The 21,592-nt window shown below is 36.7% G+C and overlaps 1 protein-coding gene and 1 non-coding gene across 2 annotated transcripts; both read right to left on the bottom strand.

The window, feature by feature from the left end:
* Nucleotides 1-2,157: 2,157 nt before the first annotated feature.
* Nucleotides 2,158-13,516, bottom strand: LOC18431164 (cytochrome P450 71A9). The gene is given in 7 exon segments (XM_088870900.1): nt 2,158-2,697; nt 2,699-2,844; nt 2,953-2,971; nt 3,184-3,234; nt 3,566-4,379; nt 12,631-12,873; nt 13,450-13,516. Coding segments are annotated over 7 exon segments (1,806 nt in total). The 3' UTR covers nt 2,158-2,231.
* A 3,116-nt stretch (nt 13,517-16,632) lies between these two features.
* On the bottom strand, nt 16,633-20,729 carry LOC18431166 (cytochrome P450 71AP13). The gene is made up of 2 exons (XR_002280413.2): nt 19,547-20,729; nt 16,633-17,477 (listed from the first exon to the last, which is right to left on the bottom strand). It is a non-coding gene; the product is annotated as a cytochrome P450 71AP13 (transcript).
* Between the last annotated feature and the right edge of the window lie 863 nt (nt 20,730-21,592).

The raw sequence follows: 21,592 nt of genomic DNA, 5'->3' as shown, positions 1-21,592 counted from the left end.
GAGAGGATAAAACATATTAATGCAGATTGCCATTATGTTCGTGACAGCTACCTTGATGTCACATTATCTCTCCCTTTCTTCTACTGCACAAACGACTGATATTTTGAATAAATCTATTACTCAAAAACGCCATGATTTTCTCTTTGATAAGTTAGTGCTTTCCTCATGTCCGCATCAGCTTGAGGGGTGGTAATAATAAATAAAATTTTATTTTTGTATATATTTCATTTGTCTTTTATCGTCTTTGTATATATGTGTAGGGATAGTTTGGTCTACACTAAATATATACTGTATATAGACGCTTTTACGATTTCATTCTTGTTTATAAGAATTGGCCATACATTCTATTTATCTTTAAACTCTCTCTCTTTCATCTTTGTTTTCTCGAAATCTATCACTCTCTTCAAAATACAAGCACTCTTTCTTTCCTAAGTATCTAGGGCATAAGAGCTAAATTGCATCTTACCAGACTGGAAAAAAAAAAAAAGGAAAAGAAAAACACATAGATATGCTAGCTTGTTTGGGTTTCTTCGACAAACTTCAGAATTTTGAATCCTCGATCATCTAAACCAATTTGTACATCTATTGCAGCACTTAAGGGATAAGTACTGTCACTATTAAACTGGAAAAGAAACAGAAAATGTTACCAATTATCACCAGTGCTACTATGAAGTGTTTCATGGAGTTGCCACAAGGAACGAAGGGTTTTTCATATGCACAGCAAGCCCGAATTTTGGGTAAATTATGAAGATCTCTCCTACCATTTCGTTTTTGGGCTAGAATTTGACCAACAGGAAGAGGAAATCGTTCAATAAATATTATAAGCTATATACAAACACTTTTTATGATATAGCTTTATATAAGTCTCTTCAAGCTTTATACTATAGTCATGGGTAGCTTATACAATAGCTAGCAAAATTGCTTACAAATGAATGCCAAAGCGTTTGTATATATGTTTCTAACAAGTTTTAGTACTATATCAGGGAGGGGTTAGAGATTAGCGAAAACCAGGATACTATATAAGTGGTTCGCTTAACCACTTCATGTGTCTAGCTTATAAGTTTTAGCCTCACATTGGAGAGGTGTAAGAGTTTATTGGGCGGCAAGGCAATACAAATATAGTTTACTCTATGCATAAGGTTCACTGATTGCACATAATAAATAGAAAAATAAAAAGTCAATAAAAAACAAAAAACTGGGAACTGGGACCTGGGAACTGGACGATTCAGTTTAGTCCAAATCCCCCAGTTCTCTGATGAAAATTGCTAGGTGCATAAGAACTTGGCCAATCCTGGTTCCCATTGGAAACCGGCCCAATCATCACTAGTTCCATACTGAGATCAACTGATTTCTAATCGCTGGTCTGTCAAACATTGACCAAACTCCATGTTACGCATATAATCCTTAATAATGTGCTGTTGTGGCAGTTTTTAGTTTTTACCCTCCAACTTCGGTTTACTTATCCTCCAACTTTGGGTTATTCGGATTACATTAAGTCATGCCTTACTCAATGAGCCATTCTGTATTCCAAGCTCATGGGTGCGCACCAATGCTTGCAATTATAGAGGGATTTTCTGTACATCACCATTGGAGGGCTCTTCAGAGCTTGTAGTCATTGGTACAGATCTCAACCTTGGTTTGAAGGGACCTTTCTCTGATCTCTCTAATTGCTAATCTCTCTCCACCTCAAAACCAACAGGTTCAAAGGCACATTCCCTGAGTTTGGACTTTCTCTAGCTGAGAACGTTTGAGCAACAGCATATTTACAGGGCCCTTCCCTTTTGTTGTGTTATAATTCTGGTCTCATATACCTTGACATTGGATTCAATAGGTTTCGTGGGGTTTTGTTTGATAACTACCTATTTCTTTACATGGTATACGAACTTAGTTTTGCATGTGGCGGAAATGATGCCATCCAATTGGCATACTTTCTATGAAATGCGATCACTCTCTTCGTCCTTGCTGTGTACAGCCTAAGAGCTAACTCACAGCTTACTTCAATTGGAAAAAAAGAAAGAGAGATACATTAGCTTGTTGGATTATTTGGGAAAAATTTCATCACTCGCCTCTGAGTTCGCCCACTATCGACTTAACACGGCACCTAACCTTTCCTGTCACCCTTTCCCTTTAAGCTGACAAGGGTTCGAACCCTGGAGGTGAAACCAAAATGAAAATTAGCATTACTAAAGAATTGGAAAAGAACACAGAAAATGTTAAAAATCGCCACACTGTTAACATGAAGTGCTTGCCACTAGTAGCAAAGGGGTTTTCTTGAGCACTGTGAGCCCTGAATCTTCTGTCATGTCTAGATCCTTAAGATTCATTCCATTAGGCAATGCCCAATCAAAACAAAGCAAGAGATTGGCCAATGCAAGCTCGATAACACTTGCAGCAAAGGAAATTCCAGGGCCCCCCCTTCGGCCGGCCCCAAATGGTATCAGCGCAAAATCTTGGCCCTTGAAATCAATATCACTACCTATAAACCTTTCGGGTCTAAACACTTGTGGGTCTACTCAATAGTCTGGGTGCCTCCCAATTGCCCAAGCATTCACCAAAACTCTGGTCTTTGAAGGGATAAAGTAGGCTTTTATGTCGCAATCCTCTACCGATTCATGAGGAACCAATAATGGAGTTGGAGGGTGCAATCGCAAGATCTCCTTCACCACTGCTTTCAGGTAATGGAGCTGGTGTAAGTCTCTCTTCAATCATGTTTGTGTTACTGCTTTTAGCTATGCTGCGTAATTCGTCTTTGGCTTTTTTCATTGCCAATTGGTTCTTCATCAGCACAGACATTCCCCATACTAGTGTTGTTGCAGTGGTATCTGTCCCAGCTGCAAACATATCCTGCAAACATTCACAATTCAGTGTTCAGCTTATAGCGACTAATTAACAATGTCGACCAATGTGGCTGCCATTAAAGGTACTTGCGGTATATGTATATATAGATCACACTTTTCTGGTAATTGCTTTTCTGGTCATATCATACTTAATGACTCAAAACAAAGAATATGTGGTGACATATCATACTTTTCTGGTTATTGCTAAATTTTAATGTTAGATGACCTTTGCCAGATGTATAGAAGGGGAAGTTCAAAACTTAACTTTGGCTGAAATCAATGCCCTTTTCCTTTTTCTTTTCTTTTTTTTGATAAGTTAATGGCGACAAATGAGGGTGGGGCTTACGTTGAGGCCTCAGCCCCCTGCACCACCGACACCCGAAGCCCATTACCCATGCTAGTCAATCATAATTTGGCAAATATATTCCTCATTTTTGTTAGTTGAGCAGTAGGATTTCAAACATGCATCAAAAATACCAAATATATTTATATATAATTGAATAATTGGAAAATGTTAATAATTACTTATTTTTTAGTTGCACCAGATTTCAATATTAAAACTACTTGGAGAAAATTAAAAAAAAATCAAATTCCAAGGAGCAGTGCAGAATTTTTATTGCTGGAGAGAGAGAGAGAGAGAGAGAGAGGAATTGTGAAATGCCCTCACTCCCAGAGGAGGAGTTAGAGAATTGCAGAAAAGAGTGAAATATGTTCAATTTGTTACTTACCATAACAACACTTTTGATGTTATCGGTAGAGAGGGTGAAATCAGGGTGCCCTCTTTCTGGAGCTGCAGCAGTACATCCACCAAGTCCTTCTCCTCCTCTTCCTCCTCGTCCTCCTTCCCATGAGTAGGAAGAAGGTGCTCAGCGATTACTTTCTCAAGGAATGAATCCCTATGCCTGAAGCTTTTCTCCAACCTCCTTTGAAACCCTGTCAAATATTTCACCCACTCCAATGATGGAAAGAAGTCGCCCACAAAGAAGCCACCAATCAACGACTTGGAAGACTCAAATATCTCCCTCAACTCCGGCTCCTCCTCCCAATAACTCTTCCCAAGTGCTACTCTGCAGACCACATTGTTACTGAGAGAAAGAAACGCCTCTGTCAAATTGACAGGAGCTTTAGCTTTGGAGGATACAAAGATCGAGTCGACGAGGCGCCCCACTTCCTCTTTTCGCACAAACCTGAACGACTGGACCCTCTTCGAGCTGAGGAGCTCCAGGATGCAAATCTTCCTTACGTGGCGCCAATATGATCCATATGGTGCAAAGGCAACATTTGTGCTGCCGTAGGTGAGGTAGTTGGTGGCCACAAGGATGGACCTGCTACAAAAGGCGTGGTCATAAGTCTTCATGACGAGCTCGGCCATCTTAGGAGAGGAGACTACCAGAGTGGGGACTCGGCCCAATTTAAGGTGCATGAGCGGTCCATAGATCTTGGCAAGATGGGCTAGAGAGCGATGCGGCAGGGAACCTAGTTGGTGGAGGCTACCGATGATGGGGAGCTCCAAAGGAAAGGGTGGTCCCTTCTTTTCGCTGCCTTACTGCTTGTTGCGGCAGAGATAGAGGAGTAAGAGGACTAGAGTGGAGAGGAGAGGGATAATCAAAGTAGTTAACATAGGTTGCTGGCCATGTAAGAGGCCATGAGTGAGAAGGAAAGAAGAGAGAGTTTCCATTGCTGATTGTGAGTTCCCTGCAAGGTTCATGGAAGCCTGGTTTTTGGGATGATTGGTAGAAAAGAGTAGAAGCTGGGGCTTAGTGTGTTTCTGGGATGCTTAGCCTTCTAATGCAATTCACTAACATACAGTGACAGAGCACACGCACCTCTGTTATTTCTTATTCTCTCTTAGTAATTGAGAAATGGGAATGTTAAAGTATGCCCTGAAATAATGGAAAATGTTGAGTTGATCTTTGAGGACCTCTACTTCCTCTGTTCTCTTTTGTATAGGTTTCCTGGAACTCAAACCTGTGGAAGGAGAATCAAGGTGTAGGAGTTGGATAAGGACTACCAGGAAATTGATGTCAATTCACTAGTGAGTGGTTGAGATATATATCATTTCCTTTTAGGAAATTATAAATTACACGAGGTGGGCTCTGCACCATGCATGGCAAGGCCAACCGGTCCTCTACCAAACGGGTCTAGGAATCGTGGATCCCGATGGGCAATCTGGCCTAAGGACTACCATTAAAAAATAGAAAATTTGAGAAATAACTTACTAAAAAAGAAAACGGTAGGGCTGGATAGGCAATTTCTATCAAGCCGGTTCCTACCTGAAATCTCCCGGTTCCCAATGTATTAAAAAAAAGTTACCTTACCCTTATGAAAATCAATCCGGATCAAGCTATTAGAATTGACATTGGTATTTTTAAAAAATATTTACCGAAACCAAACGGCTATTGGGCGCTTTTGGCGTACCATAAACCATACAAAAGATTGTAGGATGCCCTATGGAAGCATCCATCTAATTTTCACTTATTAATATTATTCTGCTAAGATTCATTCTCTCTAGTCCTACTTCCCCGGTCATACTATTGGGATTGCTCCTCTCTCTCCCTAACCTCAAATCAAAAGCCTTTATCAACGTGTTGCTTTCCAAATCTCACTTGTAGAAAGTGGTGGGGTGAAATAATTGAAACGCATCCCCAAAATAATTGAAAGAGGGCATCCCATAAGGATACGGGCTCCTGCTAACTCTCGTCCCATTCCATTCCAAAAAACATAGTTGTCATGGTTTTTAGTACAAAAGATAATGCATCTTGCAACACGTTGTTTAGACCGTCCATTTTTCAAGATTTTCATATATTTACTTGATTTAACCGGTTTTAGAGTTCAAAATTTTATAATTAAATATAAAAATACATTTTAAAATAATCCTAATACTTGTTTACACCAACATTACATATTATAATAGACCTTAATTGGATTGTTTAAGCTTGTAAGCTTATAGAAACCACACCCTCTGTGTAATGCATAAGTTAACCTGCAATTTCTTTAGATCTCTTGGTCATTGATCCCAATTCCAAACAAAACTACACAATCATACAGATCAGCTTTTACAATGTGAGACCCCTAAAACTCAATACGTCAGTGTGGTCAATACAATATTTTGCACACAAATTTCATAGTTATTAAGTAAGGTTTTCATGGGTTACTTCTTGGTTGGAAATCTTATTGTTCTTTTTCTTTTCTTTTTTCTTGAATGAGATATGTCAGTTTTTCTTATTCTTTTAGAATTATCTAGAATTAATTTTTGTGATTTTCATAATAGAAAATGTCGTAAAATGGTGTTGGAGAAGTTAGAAGGTTAGAATGCTGTCCCCCTTTTGCGATATGCCTATATGTGATTGTCTTATCCTTCCTTTAGATATCATAGTTTTTAACTAAGAAAAAAGTTTATATAAGTGTGAGGTTCTAAACAATCAAATTAGCAGAGCGTCAACTTTCAAGATTTTCCAATTTGCATAGATAGATTTTTTGAAGCTTTTACACTATTCTTTTGAAGACTTTAAATTTTATGATCAAAGGCCACTAAATATTTGCAGCGTAGTTTGGAATGAACAGAGTGTACAACAATAAGTCATTCTACTTCTTTGAACAGAGTAATGCCTACGAATCACACATCGATGAGATCATCTATTTCCTCGAACAAAGTCGTGCAGATCAAAATCTGCTGGCTACAAATATTAATTTTATTTTTAGAGTTTGAGTGGAGTTTTTTATTTTTATCTATTAGGATTAATAATTAAAACTAGTTTTTTTAGATTTAGTTTGATAAGTTTGTTAATTTTAGTCCATCATTAATTTGAAATAATCTAAAAAATGGTTGACCCTAGTGATTTAAAACTCGACAAATCGAAACGGACTCACCCGGTTCGACACGAGAATCAGTACCCCGTGTCGATTCTTCTAAAAAGCATAGACTCGCCCGGTTCTTAACAGTAAATCGTTTGAATGATGTCACATATCGGAGTATGACATCACAATTCGTTGGAATGACATCACATATCGGAGTATGATATCACAAATCGTTGGAATGACATCACATATCGGAGTATGACATCACAAATCGTTGGAATGGCATCACATATCGGAGTATGACATCACAAATCGTTGGAATGACATCACATATCGGAGTATAACATCACAAATCGTTGGAATGATATCACATATCGGAGTATGACATTCGGTTATAAATGGTCACATATCAGAGTATGACATCACAAATATTTGGAATGACATCACATATTGGAGTATGACATCACAAATCATTGGAATGACGTCACATATCGAAGTATGACATTTGGTTATAAATGGTCACATATCGGAGTATGGCATTCGGTTATAAATGGTCAGTTATAAATGACCGAGTCATTGGATGAGGGTATTTTTGTAATTTAGTTTTAAAATAATCATTTTACAAGGAATGCCGCATGTACATCATGCTACATCGCCCTGCTCACTTTTTTTATCACCCTAATGAGTAAGGTATTGAGGAGGTATTTATTCCCCTCAAACTTCTTTTTCTTCTTCGATGTAGGATTCGAACACGGTAATAAAACGTTGAGATGTTAATTCAATATATTATTATTATGAAAAGCATCATACTTTGTGACGTGGTGCAATTGATTATCACCTACGTTTTCATCTTGGATGTCTCAAGTTCGAACTTGGGCTTATTTATTTTTCAAAAAGAATAAAAATAAGAAAATAATGTTGTCAAAAAAAAAAAAAAAATGTTGTCAACAAAAATAAAAGAAAAAAAATAAATAATAAAAGGTAATACAACAAGCAGTTATTGTAAAAAAAAAAAAAAAAGGTAATACAACATCTTCTTATTTTTTTTGTCAAATAAAAAAAAGTAATATAACAAGTACTTTTTGTCAAAAATATCAATTAAAATGTATAAAAAAATAAAAGGTGCCTTGGCAGCATCATTTTCTTATTTTTCTTATCAAAAAAAAAAAGCTAATACAACAAGCTAAAGAAAAAAGTAATACAATATCTTCTTATTTTTATTGTCAAAAATAAATAAAAGGTAATACAACAAGTATCATATTTTTCTTGTCAAAAAAATATAAAAGGTAATGTAACAAGTATTTATTGATACAACATATATTTCTTAATACAACCTAGGAATAAATGGTCTAATTATATTTGTTATTTTTATGACAAGGTGATCTTTAACATAAATTTAGGAATATTAATTTAAAGATAGGGTTCATACAATGATGCCATTTGAAATCTCTCTCTTTACTAACAATCTCCTTCACTAAATTTATTCTAGAAGCCTAAAAAATTAAATTTTTGAAATTTAAATTGTTATTTTCAAAATTGGTACACATTCTAATAATTTCTACATTGAAAACCAAATATTTTATTTTATTTATTAATTTATTTGCACTATAAATCATATAGTGTACTATTTTTCTTACAGTTGTCAATAATACATTTTAAATTAAATGATATTATAAGATATTTTAGATTTGTTATTATTTGTATAATAAAATAATTATAAAAAACAAGCCAACAATTTTAATTTCAGTATATAATATTGTAGTTAGTTAGGTTATAGTAATTTTGAATTATAGTTAGTTAAGCTATAATAATTTGGTTTTTTTTTTTAACGGATTAGGTTTTCCGCCAATTTGATATTTTAGTGGCCATTTTTTCATTGATTTAATCCATTCTTTATTGTAGTTCATGTATGATTATATACTGTATCCATGATAATTCTATGATTTTTTTTTTGTGTGATGTAAATTTAATGGTTAACATAAGTTCACACAGGGAAAAAACATCTTAATATTCACAAATTGATGAAGAAAACAAAAGTTAATAATGTAGTACCCTCATTTCTTATTTAATTCCTAAAAAACAACATTTATAACTAATTTTAATAAATTTTTTGAATTTTTTTCAGGCTTAATCCAACCAATTTGGCCGATTCCCGATCCGAATCACTGATTCACTGATCTAGATGGGTCTTTGGGGTGCCCGATCTGAGCCGATCCGTTTTTAAACCACTGGTTCCCTTTTGAATTGGTAATATGTGTTTTATGAGCGTTTTTTTAGATAAGGGTGTGTGTAACCTTAAATAATCTAATTAAGGCGCACCTCCAAATTTTATCATAACATGTAATTTTGTAGTAAAAAATTTCGAGGATTATCTTAAAATCTATTTTCATATCTAATTAAAAAATTTTAAACTCCAAAAATAGTTAAAATCAAGGAGATCTATAAACATATGAAAATCTTGAAAATAGACAGCCTAGATAATGTGTTGCAAGATGCACTATTTTTTAGACTCAAAAACTTTTTTTTTTTTTATATTCATATATCTTGATGTCGAAATGATCAAATAGAGAGTTTTTCAACATTAAAACAACCTTTCTGATAGATTTTTGAGGTGCATATGTAATTCTACATTTTAGGGTTACAACCTTATATAAACTTTTCGTTTGGGATAATGTTCTGTAATAGGAGTTGGGAGAAGGATATCTTTCGTATATAGATAAGAGTTGCATTATTTGTTTAGATGGCATGGAGCATCCTAAGTTCCTAACATTAAGGGACTGCGTCATAAAGGGACTGCGTCATGACATTAGGAGGCATACACCCTCGTTAGATAAGGAAGAGAATATATATTTTTTAGAAAGTTTTGGAAAGGACCCTAATATAAAAGGGTTACTCGTGCAATGTAAATGGCGGTGAATTTTGATTGAATGAAAAAACATTAATCTTTATAGATCGTATAGAGAGAGAGTGGTCTTTTTGTGAGTGTTTTTTTTTCTTTTGAATTTGGTCTATGCTGAAATACTCGAATCTGCACGTTTTGTTCTTTCTTTTCATGATTTTTTTCATGATTTTTTAATTTTTTTCTTAGACACGATTAATTTTATTAGTATTATTTACTGATAAATTTTATACTGCATCACAAAGCAACCCCTATGAATCCACCAAGACAAGGAACATGAACACTTAGACAAATTTTCAGAAACAACCAATAACGCCCAAATTTATCATTCACAGATAAAAAATTCGGAAAGGAGAACCTCACAAACTCAATTGCATATAAAAATCAGTCAGCATATCTTCAAAACATTCAAATATAGCTTACTCTAGCACTTTGTATGCCTTGCCTATACATAAGGTTTCGCCCATTGCTCCTGAAAAAGGAAAAATAAAAAGTTAATGAAAAAAAGGGAACCGGATGATTCAGCTAGTCCAAATAGCGCAGTTCTATAATGACAAATGAAAATGGTAGATGCATAAGGGTTGATCTCACCCAATTAGAAAAATGCTAGATACATAAGGGTTGAGCTCACCCAATTAGAGTCCTCTAGCACAAATACGGATGCTCGCAGTGGAATGCGGATATCTGGAACATAAGCATATGTCAAAGTCGATGTGTGTGTATGAGTAGAAAACATACAAATAAAGCAAATAACTTAGCCCTGAGATTTTATGTGACTCACCATTTCAAGCTACGTCCATGAGAGAAATTGACAAATCTACTATTTTACGATAGTCTTCCAAGAAATAAACTTTCTTGGGTTTACTGATTTTTTTTAAATATTTTTCTCTCTAGGTTTTCTTCTCTAAGGTTTCCTCTCTCCCCGATTTTTCTTTTCTTTCTAGAGGCTTTCTCTCTCTAAAAGAAAATGTTCACTATTTTTCCCTTTTTCTTCTCTTCTCTATCTTTTTTCTTTATATAAAGAATAAGAAAATGATCACTGACTCTTTCATCTTCTTCTTCTCTTTAAGAATAAGGGTAACTTTCTCTCTCTCTTCTTTTTCTCTATCAGATAGTGATAACTTTTTCTCTTTTATTCTTCTATTTAAGAAAATGATAACTTTCTATATCATCGTCTTTTCTTCTTCTCTGCAAATGGAGACATCTTGTATGTTTCAATACATCAAGAAAAGCTCAAGAAATGGCCCAAGAGAAGTACGCCCCAAAAATGACCCAAGAGCTTTGATTAAAACCAAGAGTAACCATAAACCCCTAATGCAATTGATTTTATCGGCCAATGAGATAAAGACCAATATAGAAATAATATCACATAACCTCCTAAAAGGTGAAGTATTTCTATCTATTTAAGTTAGAGACATCCCATAATGCATGGGTTCATGATCTGGTCAACAAGTCATAACTTTTTGTTTTCTAAACTGCCTTTCTCGAAAGACTATTTTCATTGGTGCCCATCCTTTATGGGATGGGATACCCAACAATAAGAACTGGGCCAATCATGGTTCCCATTGGAAACCGGCCCAATCATCACTAGTTCCATACCTAGATCAAGCGATTTCGATCTTAACCGCTGGTCTATCTAACATCGAGCAAACCTATCTCCTTGTTACACATAATCCTTAATCATGGGTTGTTGTTGTTGTTTTTCCTCTCGAACTTCGGTTTACTCATACTCGAACTTCAGTTTACTCATACTCATACTCACAATGTAACGTCTCTACATGATTTTAACATTAACTTTTTGTACAAAATATTTTAACACTAAATTTTAGCCATCCACTCTTCTCTTAAACTCGCACCTGTAGAAAATATAAAAAATAATATTCTCAAGAAATAAAGTGATAAAAATACCCCTAAAAGTTTCAAGGGGTATTTTGCTTATTATATTTACCGAAAATTTATTTTTAATATTTGTTTTAGGTGCATCCCAAATGTCATATTCATATAATTTATAGAAAACAAATTAAAGAAATAAAAAATACATTGAAGTGTTGGATCTAGATCAGACAGTCAGTAGCTTACTTGATCTACTTTAGATGGCTAGATGGGAGGAGAAGTATATATCTTCAATGTATGAGGAAACTACATAAATCTTTCCATGTATAATTACCTATTTGTTTACATGGTCTACGAACTTATTATGATATTATGTTATTATTTTAATATATTAATATTATATTATATTACTATTGAAATATTTTTATTTGATTATGATATTTTCATGAGAAATGATCTTATAGGATCCTCCCCCACTCATGTGTGTAAGAACCCAAAGGATCACCATTAAATTTGGTACGGATATATAGAAAAATCAAGTCCCACACCCATGTCATAACTTTTCTAGAGATACGTGCCAACTTTAATGGTGATCCTTTGGAGTCCTACACACATGGGTGGGGGAGGGTCCTATAGAATCATTACTCTATTTTAATATTATAATAATTATAAATAATGATACTATTAAATAATAATATATTATACTTTCATAGTTTCACCTATGTAACAACACTATAATATCATATAACACAAATAAAATAATATTATTTTATTACTGAATAATAAGAATATAATTACTATAATAATAATATAATAACATTACTATTATCTATTATATTAATAATCATAATTATAAGGGAAAAAATTTCCATAGATCCTATTTTCAACTTTCATTTATTTTTAAACCCAAAACTTCAAAACCTATCTTCTAACCCCCCAAATAACTTTATCTATTTTTATTCCAACTTTTAACCCAAACAAATTAAGAAAGACTCTTTTTTTGACAAATGTTCAAAAGTATTATTGATGACTAAGTGAAAGAAATTACATCAGAACACATCAACAGCGAAGGTAACGATGCACTTCCTTTAGCCAAAGAATCGGTAATGGAGTTTGCTTCCCGATAGACATGATTGAACGAAATAGAAGGTCCAACTAGATCCATTATTTGCAACCACAAATATCGCAATTCCCACAAAACCTTATGTTCCAATTTACACCATTTTGTCACATACAAGGAGTCTCCTTCAATCCAGACATTACCAGTAATGATCCTCTCATACAAAATTTTCAACCCACACAACAAAGCACTCAATTCAGCAAAGTTTGCAGTTTTATTCCCTAGCGGTCCAGCAAAGGAGAGAATAACATAGCCCGTGGAGTCACGTACAACACCACCAATGCCAGCCCTACCTGGATTTCCAAAGGAACTTCCATCGAAATTTAGCTTAACACTCCCAAAGTCAGGTGCTAACCAAAAGCTCTTTAGACTGGGACGAGAAATACCTAGGGAAAATAGATTGTGAAGATTAGACAAAACATCCACAATTGAAATACCCCAACCTTCCTTAGTCACTGATAGCCATATCCCAATGAATTGCTTAATTTTGGCTATGAGCTTTTCAAAGGATAATGAACTCCCATCGAAGGTTCTTATATTCCTCTCCTTCCCTATTTCCCAAAGGATAACCCCTTTAGAAATCTTCCATAGGACTGTCCCACCTACCGACAAATGGCTTAAAGACATCTAAGAAATAATACCTTCCACTGAGTGGGGCATGACAAAAAGTATCCCAAGTGTGGAGAAAAGCCAGGACCACACACGGGATGTAAAGGAACAATGGATCAAGAGATGTGTCACTGTTTTCCTATCTTTTTTACACAAAAGACAAACATTAGGCAAAATTTTTCCCCTTTTAATCAAGTCATCAACCGTTAAATTCCTATTCAAAGAAGCAAGCCAAATGAAGCATTGTACCTTATGTGGTATAGGCCATTTCTAAACAGCAGCAACATTGGAGTTAGACCATCTAATCCTATCTTGGAATAATAGATTATAACAAGATTTCACCGAAGAAACACCATCGCTTTCAATCTCCCATATAATCTCATCCTCAGCATCAGCAACAACATAGGTGTTATCCAGCATTTTCATAAGAGAGCACCATTGAGATAATAGGTGATTACTTAGTTTGCCATAAGATAGAGCAATATTCTAAGAACTTTGCAGGCCACTTCTTTCTAAAGCTTCATGAGTAGTCACTGTCGGCTGAGTTACCAATCCATAAAGATCAGGAAAGGCCACTTTCAATGGATAATCCTCTATCCATTTATGATGCCATAAAGACACTTGCGTACCACAACCAACACTTCATCTAGAATAACCTGAAACAATAGGCTTGCATCTAAAGATAAACTTTCACACCTGTGAAACCTCTCTTCCATGCCCATTACCCAACCACACCTGTGAAACCTCTCTTTCGTGCCCATTAGCCAACCACACCTTTAATCTATCAACTCCATATTTATCTATAAGAACTTTATACCACAAATGGTTCTTGAGTTTTAAAGCTCCTCCACCACCATTTACATAACAGTGCTTGGTTAAACACCCTAATTCTCCTTAATCCCAACCCACCATCTTTCTTAAGTATATATATTGTATCCCATCTAAGCAAATGGAACTTCCTCCCATTGGAATAGGAGCCCCAGAGAAAGTCTCGCGTCATTTTTTTCCAATTTTCTTACAACCGAGGCAAACATATTTATTAAAGACATCTGGTATATAGGGAGATTTAAAAAACACGATTTCAAAAGAGTAACTCTACCACCCAAAGAGAGATACTTGTACTTCCATAAGTCCAACTTTTTTTTAACTCTTTCAAGCACTATATCCCAGATAGCAATCGTAAGTCTTGAATCAGAGATAGGAAGACCCAAATAGGTCACTGGGAAGGAGCTAACCTTGCAATCCACAATATTAGCTATCTCCTCTATCATCCCATCCTCACAATAAGTCCCAACCATGGAAGATTTATGGAAATTAAATCTCAGACCCAAGATTGCTTCGCAGATATCCAAAAATCTGCCAACGTTTTAAACTTGAAGGGCCTCTGCCTGACAAAAAATAAGGGTATCATTTGCATATTGAAGATGAGAGATTTGGATATCAGAATTAGCAATCCGAAACCCAGTGAAATAGCCTTCATTCTCCATTCTATTTAACATTAAACTAAAGCATTCAGCATAAATTGTATAGAGGAAAGGAGACAAGGGATCTCCTTGCCGCAGCTTCCTAGAGGCATTGGAACTTGGTATTGGGCTCTTCTCGAGCCCATCCTGGTTCAAAACCAGGACACTGGTGTGCCCAAACTCTCTCTTCTCTGCTTCCAACCCTTCGAGAACAGCTTCCAAGCACCTAAAGCAAGGAACTTGCCCCAATTTCACTGCAAATCTCCCAAAACCTCTCTCTAGCTTCCCCATCATTTGCCCCATTTCACCATCCTCTCTCTCTCTGCCCCAACTGCTACCTCTTCTCATCACTCTAGAAATAGAAACCTCGTTTACCAGTTAACCTCCCTAATGGAACCATTCCTTTTAGAAAGGCAGTTTTCACTACTGGCTCTGTTCCCTCAATTTTGCTGAGGGAACACTTTGGGACAGTGTAAATGCAATTTAATGGTGGAGTTGTTCAGAGATGTGTTGGTATAGTCGTCGATAGGTTCAAAGCCAAGGCTTTGAGGAATTTGGAGTCTGAAAACCATTGGATGGTGAACCTTTCTTGCCAATTCCAAGGGTTCAATAGCTTGATCAAGGATTTCGGCAAACAACTACCTTTGTTTCTAAAAGTAGCTATGAATTGCCTAAAAATCGCAAACTTCTTTTAACTCGAGAGCTCAATTGAGAGCTGGGTTTGAGAAGTTGCAATTGCAGGAGCATGATACGGTGGGGCTGATCAGAGTCTTGCGAGAAAACCATTTTTCTGATGCATTTTCTGGCAAAAACTTCCCTCTGATTTTCCCCACTTTAGAGGACATCATGGCCACTGTTCGAGCTTTGCAACTTGTTGTAATGGACGACTCCTTTAAGCTTCTTCGCTCACAGAATCCTCTTGCCAGAGAAGTTGAAGATATAATTGGAGACATGGGTTTTTGGACTCAATTAGAGGCAGTTCTTTCTTTGACTAAGTCGGCCATGACAATGGCTCAAGAGATCGAAACCAGTGGCATTTCTTGGAGCCCATCATCGCCTCTTGTAGTTTTTTCGCGAGCAGGTGACCGGGGTAGTGTAGTTTCTTGGTGAGTTGGTGAGGGGGGAGATATAAAGAGAGGGGTTTGGGAGTTTGATTGGGGGAGAGAGAAATGTATCATGTGAGGAGAGAGAGGGGTTTAAAAAACAATCTCTTTTTTTTATTTGTTTGGGTAAAAAACATTAGTAAAAAATGAATAAAATATGTTCAGGCGGTTAGGAGATATTAGAGAGTGAATTTTTATGTAGTATGATAGGTTTTGCAACCTTAGATCAATGGAGAAATGAAAGTTCAAAATGGGGACTATAGAGATATTTTTTCTAATTATAATTATAATAGTTATTATAATAATGTTACTATTATATTTTAATAATATTATTATAATATCATATTGTTATCATAATAATATTAGGGAGTGTACACAATGAGACCATTTACGTTTAATACACGGACATCACAATTACTTGCAACCATCTGATGTAAAAGTTGATAGCTTCGGTGTGTCACAAAATTCAAGAAAATTTCTTTTGAAGTTTGAGCTTGGTTAATGGAATAGATACAACCATCCAATTTCAAATCTAATGGTGAAGATTAACTATGACCATCTTGTACCAAAGATAAATAGTCTCATTATATACTTTTCTAAAATATTATTATAATAATAAAATAATATTATATTATTATTTAGTTAATATAATTAAGATGTTAACATTTGAATGCACATGTTTCATGAGATTGATTGTTGGAATGAAAGATTCTCACCTTTGCAAAAATAGATATTATATTGAACCTATTAAAATGTATCTTCCATTTTTTCATCAAATTTTGTTGTTGTTAGATATTAGAAGACAAACTCAGCAATATTGAAATGTCGCCATTTTTTCCTCATTTGGATATACACTAAAAAGGACCTAAATGGTTGTTAACTACAGTAATAGAAAGATTGAGAATGATTATTTTTAAAAAAATAATGATAAATAAAATTTTTTGAATTTCCTGAAGATTAAACTGCCAAGCAATCCAAACGATGAAGATTCATCTTCCATGTCTATGCCAGATACCATCCAAACAACATATACCAATCTTTTAGGAAATGCTAATTTTAGGAGATACGAATTCCTCAATACACATTTCCCCACATGTCACATTCTCAGGGAACCAAACAGGAGCAAAGGGAAAATTAGCAATACTAAAGAGTTGGAAAAGAACACAAAAATCGTTACCAATCGCCATTACTGTTACTATCAAGTGCTTGTCGAGTTGCCACTAGCAGCAAGGGGGTTTTCTTGAGCACAAAGAGCCCTGTACCTTCTGTCATGTCTAGGTCCTCATTATTCATTCCATCAGGCATTGCCCAATCAAAGCAAAGCAAGAGATTGGCCAATGCAAGCTCTAAAATAACCATTGCAAAGGAAATTCCAGGGCATCCCCTTCGGCCTGCCCCAAATGGTATCAGCGCAAAATCTTGGCCCTTGTAGTCAATATTACTACTTATAAACCTTTCAGGTCTAAACTCTTCTGGATCTACCCACGAGTCTGGGTGCCTCCCAATTGCCCAAACATTCACCAAAACTGTGGTCTTTGAAGGGACAAAGTAGCCTTCTATGTCGCAATCCTCGACCAATTCATGAGGAATCAACAATGGAGCTGGAGGGTGCAATCGCAAGATCTCTTTCACCACTACTTTCAGGTAATGGGGCTGTTGCAATTCTTTCTCTTCTATCATGCTTTTGTTATTGCTTTTAGCTATCCCTCGTACTTCGTCTTGGGCTTTTTTCATTGCTGATCGGTTCTTTATCGACTCAGACATTCCCCACTCTAGTACTGTCGCAGTGGTAGCTGTCCCAGCTGCAAACATGTCCTGCAAACATTTGCAATTCAGTGTGCTGCTTATCGTGCGCAATTACTAGCCATTTTTCACTAATACGGTATTTACTAATGAACAATGATGACGAATATGGCAGCCATTAAAGGTGCTTGCTTGCTGATGAATTGGATGACTCAAAATAGAGAATGTGTGGTAACGTAACATGCTTTTCTAGTCACTATTAGAAGTATAGAACGGGATAATACAGAGTTGTGGAGAGCATAGTTACCGGGAGTGCCCAATTAGGGTGGCATTCCCGCTCCGGAACCCAGCTCCAGCGCCCCGTAGCCGGGATCTCGATTGGAATTTGTTCCCTACTTTTGGAAGCTCGCTCCTATTTTTAAGATTTTCGATCCCATTCACAACGGAGCTCGCTCCAGATACTGCACGGAACGCGTTCCTTAAATTTTAGGATCTCGTTCCTGAATAAATTAGATCGCCGCTCCCAGAGTTTTAGGAGCGCGATTCCCACATTTCCGAAACTCCATCCCTATTTTTTGAAACATCCTAAAAACTTCTTAAATAAAATTAATTTTTAAAACAAAATAATTATATTTTAACTCAAATTTTCATAAAAGTGGAGCTCTGCGATGGGAGCATGGACTAATCATGCACAGAAGCGATCCTTCTTTTAATGGAACTCTATGCTTTCCAAATAAGAACACGATCATTCTTAGATGGGGGCGCGATCCTGTTGTCGATGGGAGCACGAGCCTAATGAATACAGGAACACAATCTCATTTGATATGGAAAGTGTTTCCGTTAAATAGGGATTTCGATCTAATTTGTAGAAACGAAAAGCAATACACGAAAACAAGAAAGAATAACAAACACAAAAGAAAGAAACAATCAACTACAACACAAAGATATACGTGGTTCGGCAACGTGTCTATATCCACGGGATATGAGAACTTCTTTATTGGCAATGGAGAATAGGGTTACAATAGCTCTCTTCCTCACGCCTCTCTGTTATCTCTTATTACAAAGAGATCTACGTCTTTTCCCTTGACCCTAAAAAAAACCACATGGCAACAATATATATCGAGTCCCAAATAGATGGTACAAATTATCGAAATACCCCATGTACAGATATCTGAAATTTTCCTCGGGGCCTACCACTCCCAAACTCCCACAGTGGCCAAGTCAACTGACTCTACCTAGCCGGACACTCCCCTGGGCTGTTAACGGCCCTCCGGAGTCGTCCTTTTGACTCCACCTTGGCAAATCTATTTCTTAATAATACAAGAGATCGATCCTCAACAATTTAACCCAAATTTTCATAAAAGTGGAGCTCTACGATGGGAGCATGGACTAATCATGCACAGAACATGATCCTTCCTTCAGTGGAACTTGATCCATTCTAAATAAGAACACGGTCAGATGGGGGTACAATCCTATTGTCGATGGGAGCACGATCCCAATGAATATGGGAACACAATCTCATTTGATATGGAAAGTGTTCCTATTAAATAGGGATCTCGATCCCGATGTATTGGGAAAGCACTCCCTCTTCATACAGGATCTCGATCCACTGCTTTTACCCTTACCAGAACTCGCTTCTCGAGCTCCGGAGCTTTGGGCAGACATCGTTCCAATGCTCCCGCACTTGGAACAGGAATCGGAACCGGAGCAGCTCCCGCTCCCGGTAAATATGGTGGAGAGTGGGAATTAAAAACCAGACTTTGGCTGAAATCGATGCAAGTCAATTATAATTGGCAAATATTGTTATTTCTTCTTACTTGAGAAGTAGAGTTGAAACTTGCAGATGAACTACCAAATATATTTATATGGGTGAATAATTTCAAAATATTCATTATCCCTTCTTTCTTATTTGTACCAAATTTCAATTTTAAAACCACTCGCAGAAAATTGACAAAAAAATCAAATTCCAAGAAGTAGTGCGGCAATTTTATTGCTTCATTTTTATCAGCAACACTATTAAACATTTGTCTAAGAGATAAATAAAGCATAATTGGAATAGAGAAAAGTTCAAATAGTAGACAGGGAAAGGGATGAATCGTGAAATGCAGTAAACAGTGAAGCATGTTCAATTTGTTGCCTACCATAACAACAGATTTGATGTTATTTCTAGAGAGAGTGAAATCAGGGGTGCCCTCTTTTTGGAGCTCTAGGAAGAAGGTGCTCAGCGATTACTCTCTCAAGGAAAGAATCCCTTTGCCTCAAGTTTTTCTCCAACCTCCTTTGAAACCCTGTCAAATATTTCACCCACTCCAATGATGGAAAGAAGTCCCCCACAAAGAAGCCACTAGTCAATGGCTGGGAAGAATTCAATATCTCCTCCAACTCCGGCTCGTCCTCCCTATAACTCTTCCCAAGTGCCACTCTGCATACCACATTGTTAGTGAGAGAATGAAACGCATCTCTCAAATTGACAGGAGCTTTAGCTTTGGAGGATACAAAGATCGAGTCGACGAGGAGCCCCACTTCCTCTTTTCTCACATTCCGGAACGACTGGACCCTCTTTGAGCTGAGGAGCTCCAGGATGCAAATCTTCCTTACGTTGCGCCAATATGGTCCATATGGTGCAAAGACCACATCTGTGCTGTTGTAGGTAAGGTGGTTGGTGGCCGCACGGATGGGCCTGCTACACAAGGCACGGTCATGGGTCCTCATGGCCAGCTCGGCCATCTTAGGAGAGGAGACTACCAAAGTGCTGACTCGGCCCAATTTAAGGTGCATGAAGGGTCCATAGATCTTGGCAAGGTGGGCTAGGGAGCGGTACGGCAAGGAACCTAGTTGGTGGAGGTTACCGATGATGGGGAGACCTGAAGGACCAGGTGGTCGCCTGACTGACTTGTTAGAATGGTGGAGATAGAGGAGTAGAAAGGAGAGGAGACCGGTAATCAAAGTAGTGAACATAGGTTGATGGCCATGTAAGAGGCCATGAGTGGGATGGAAAGAGGAGAGATTTAGCTTAGTTGATTGTGGTTTCGCAGCAGGGTTCATTGAAGCCTGATTAGTGGGATGGCTGGTGGAAGAGTGGAGGAAGTGGGGCTTAGACTTCTATTGGAATTCCCTAACATGGAGTGACAGCATATGCACCGGTGTTATTTCTCACACTCTCTACCTTGAAACAATGGAAAATGTTTTGATCTTTGAGGACCACTTCACTTCTTGTGTTCTCTTTTGTAAAGTTGGCCTGGAGCTCAAACTTCTGTGGATAGATAATCAAGGTATAGGATTTGGATAAGGACCATCAGGAAATTGATCTCAATAGTGGTTGATTCCTTTTGGGAAAATATTTCTCAAACGAGTGGTTGTTATAAATTACACGAGGTGGGATCCGCACCATGCATCTAGGGTGGCATCAGTGGAAGCCAGTGTTTAAAAACCCGTATAAGCAAGGCCATGAAACAGGTCTAGGTCGCTAATCGCCAATCCAGATGGGCAATCCACCCTAAACAAGCTACCCCAAAACAACAAAAATTGGAGGGGAAAAAAAAATATAGGGTTGGATCGGCTACTTCTATCGGGTTGGTTCCTATATGGAACCTCTTGGTTCATGATATATTGAGGGAACTAGATTAGTCCTACTGAAAATCAATCATGATCAGGATTTGGATTGACATTTTTAAATAGAAAAATATACGATGAGACCATTTACTTTTTGTACAAGGTGGTCACAATTAATCTTCACCTATGGATATGAAATTAGGTGAATGCATTTATTCCATTGACCAAACACAAAGTTCAAAAGAAATTCTCTCAAACTTTGTGACACACTTAAACTATAAAATTTCATATCGGATGGTTATAACCAATTGTGACCTCCTTGGACAATAGATAACGGAAAATGGTTAGATAGAGCGGCGACCCTATCAAAATAAATAAAACCTCACCTCATTACTCATCAAAAATTGTAATTTAAGTGTCAAAAACCTTTAAATCGATCATCTCAGCTTGAACATTATGATTGTGAAAGAAAATTAGGATTTCGAGTTCTAAAACTAGTGTATATTACAACAAATCATCTAGACCATCCATTTCGCCCTAAAAATAAGTGTTTACAAATTTGTAAGATCTGTACAATTTTTTTAGTTTCAAATTTTATTTTTGGTATTGGAAATTGATTTTAGGGCCATCATGAA

Source organism: Amborella trichopoda, chromosome 6 (genome assembly GCF_054954075.1).
Source record: "Amborella trichopoda isolate Santa Cruz 75 chromosome 6, AtrichopodaSantaCruz75HAP2 v2.0, whole genome shotgun sequence".
NCBI classification, from domain to species: domain Eukaryota; kingdom Viridiplantae; phylum Streptophyta; class Magnoliopsida; order Amborellales; family Amborellaceae; genus Amborella; species Amborella trichopoda.
Note: the sequence above shows the minus strand (reverse complement) of the source record. Positions and strands in the feature narration are given on the sequence as shown.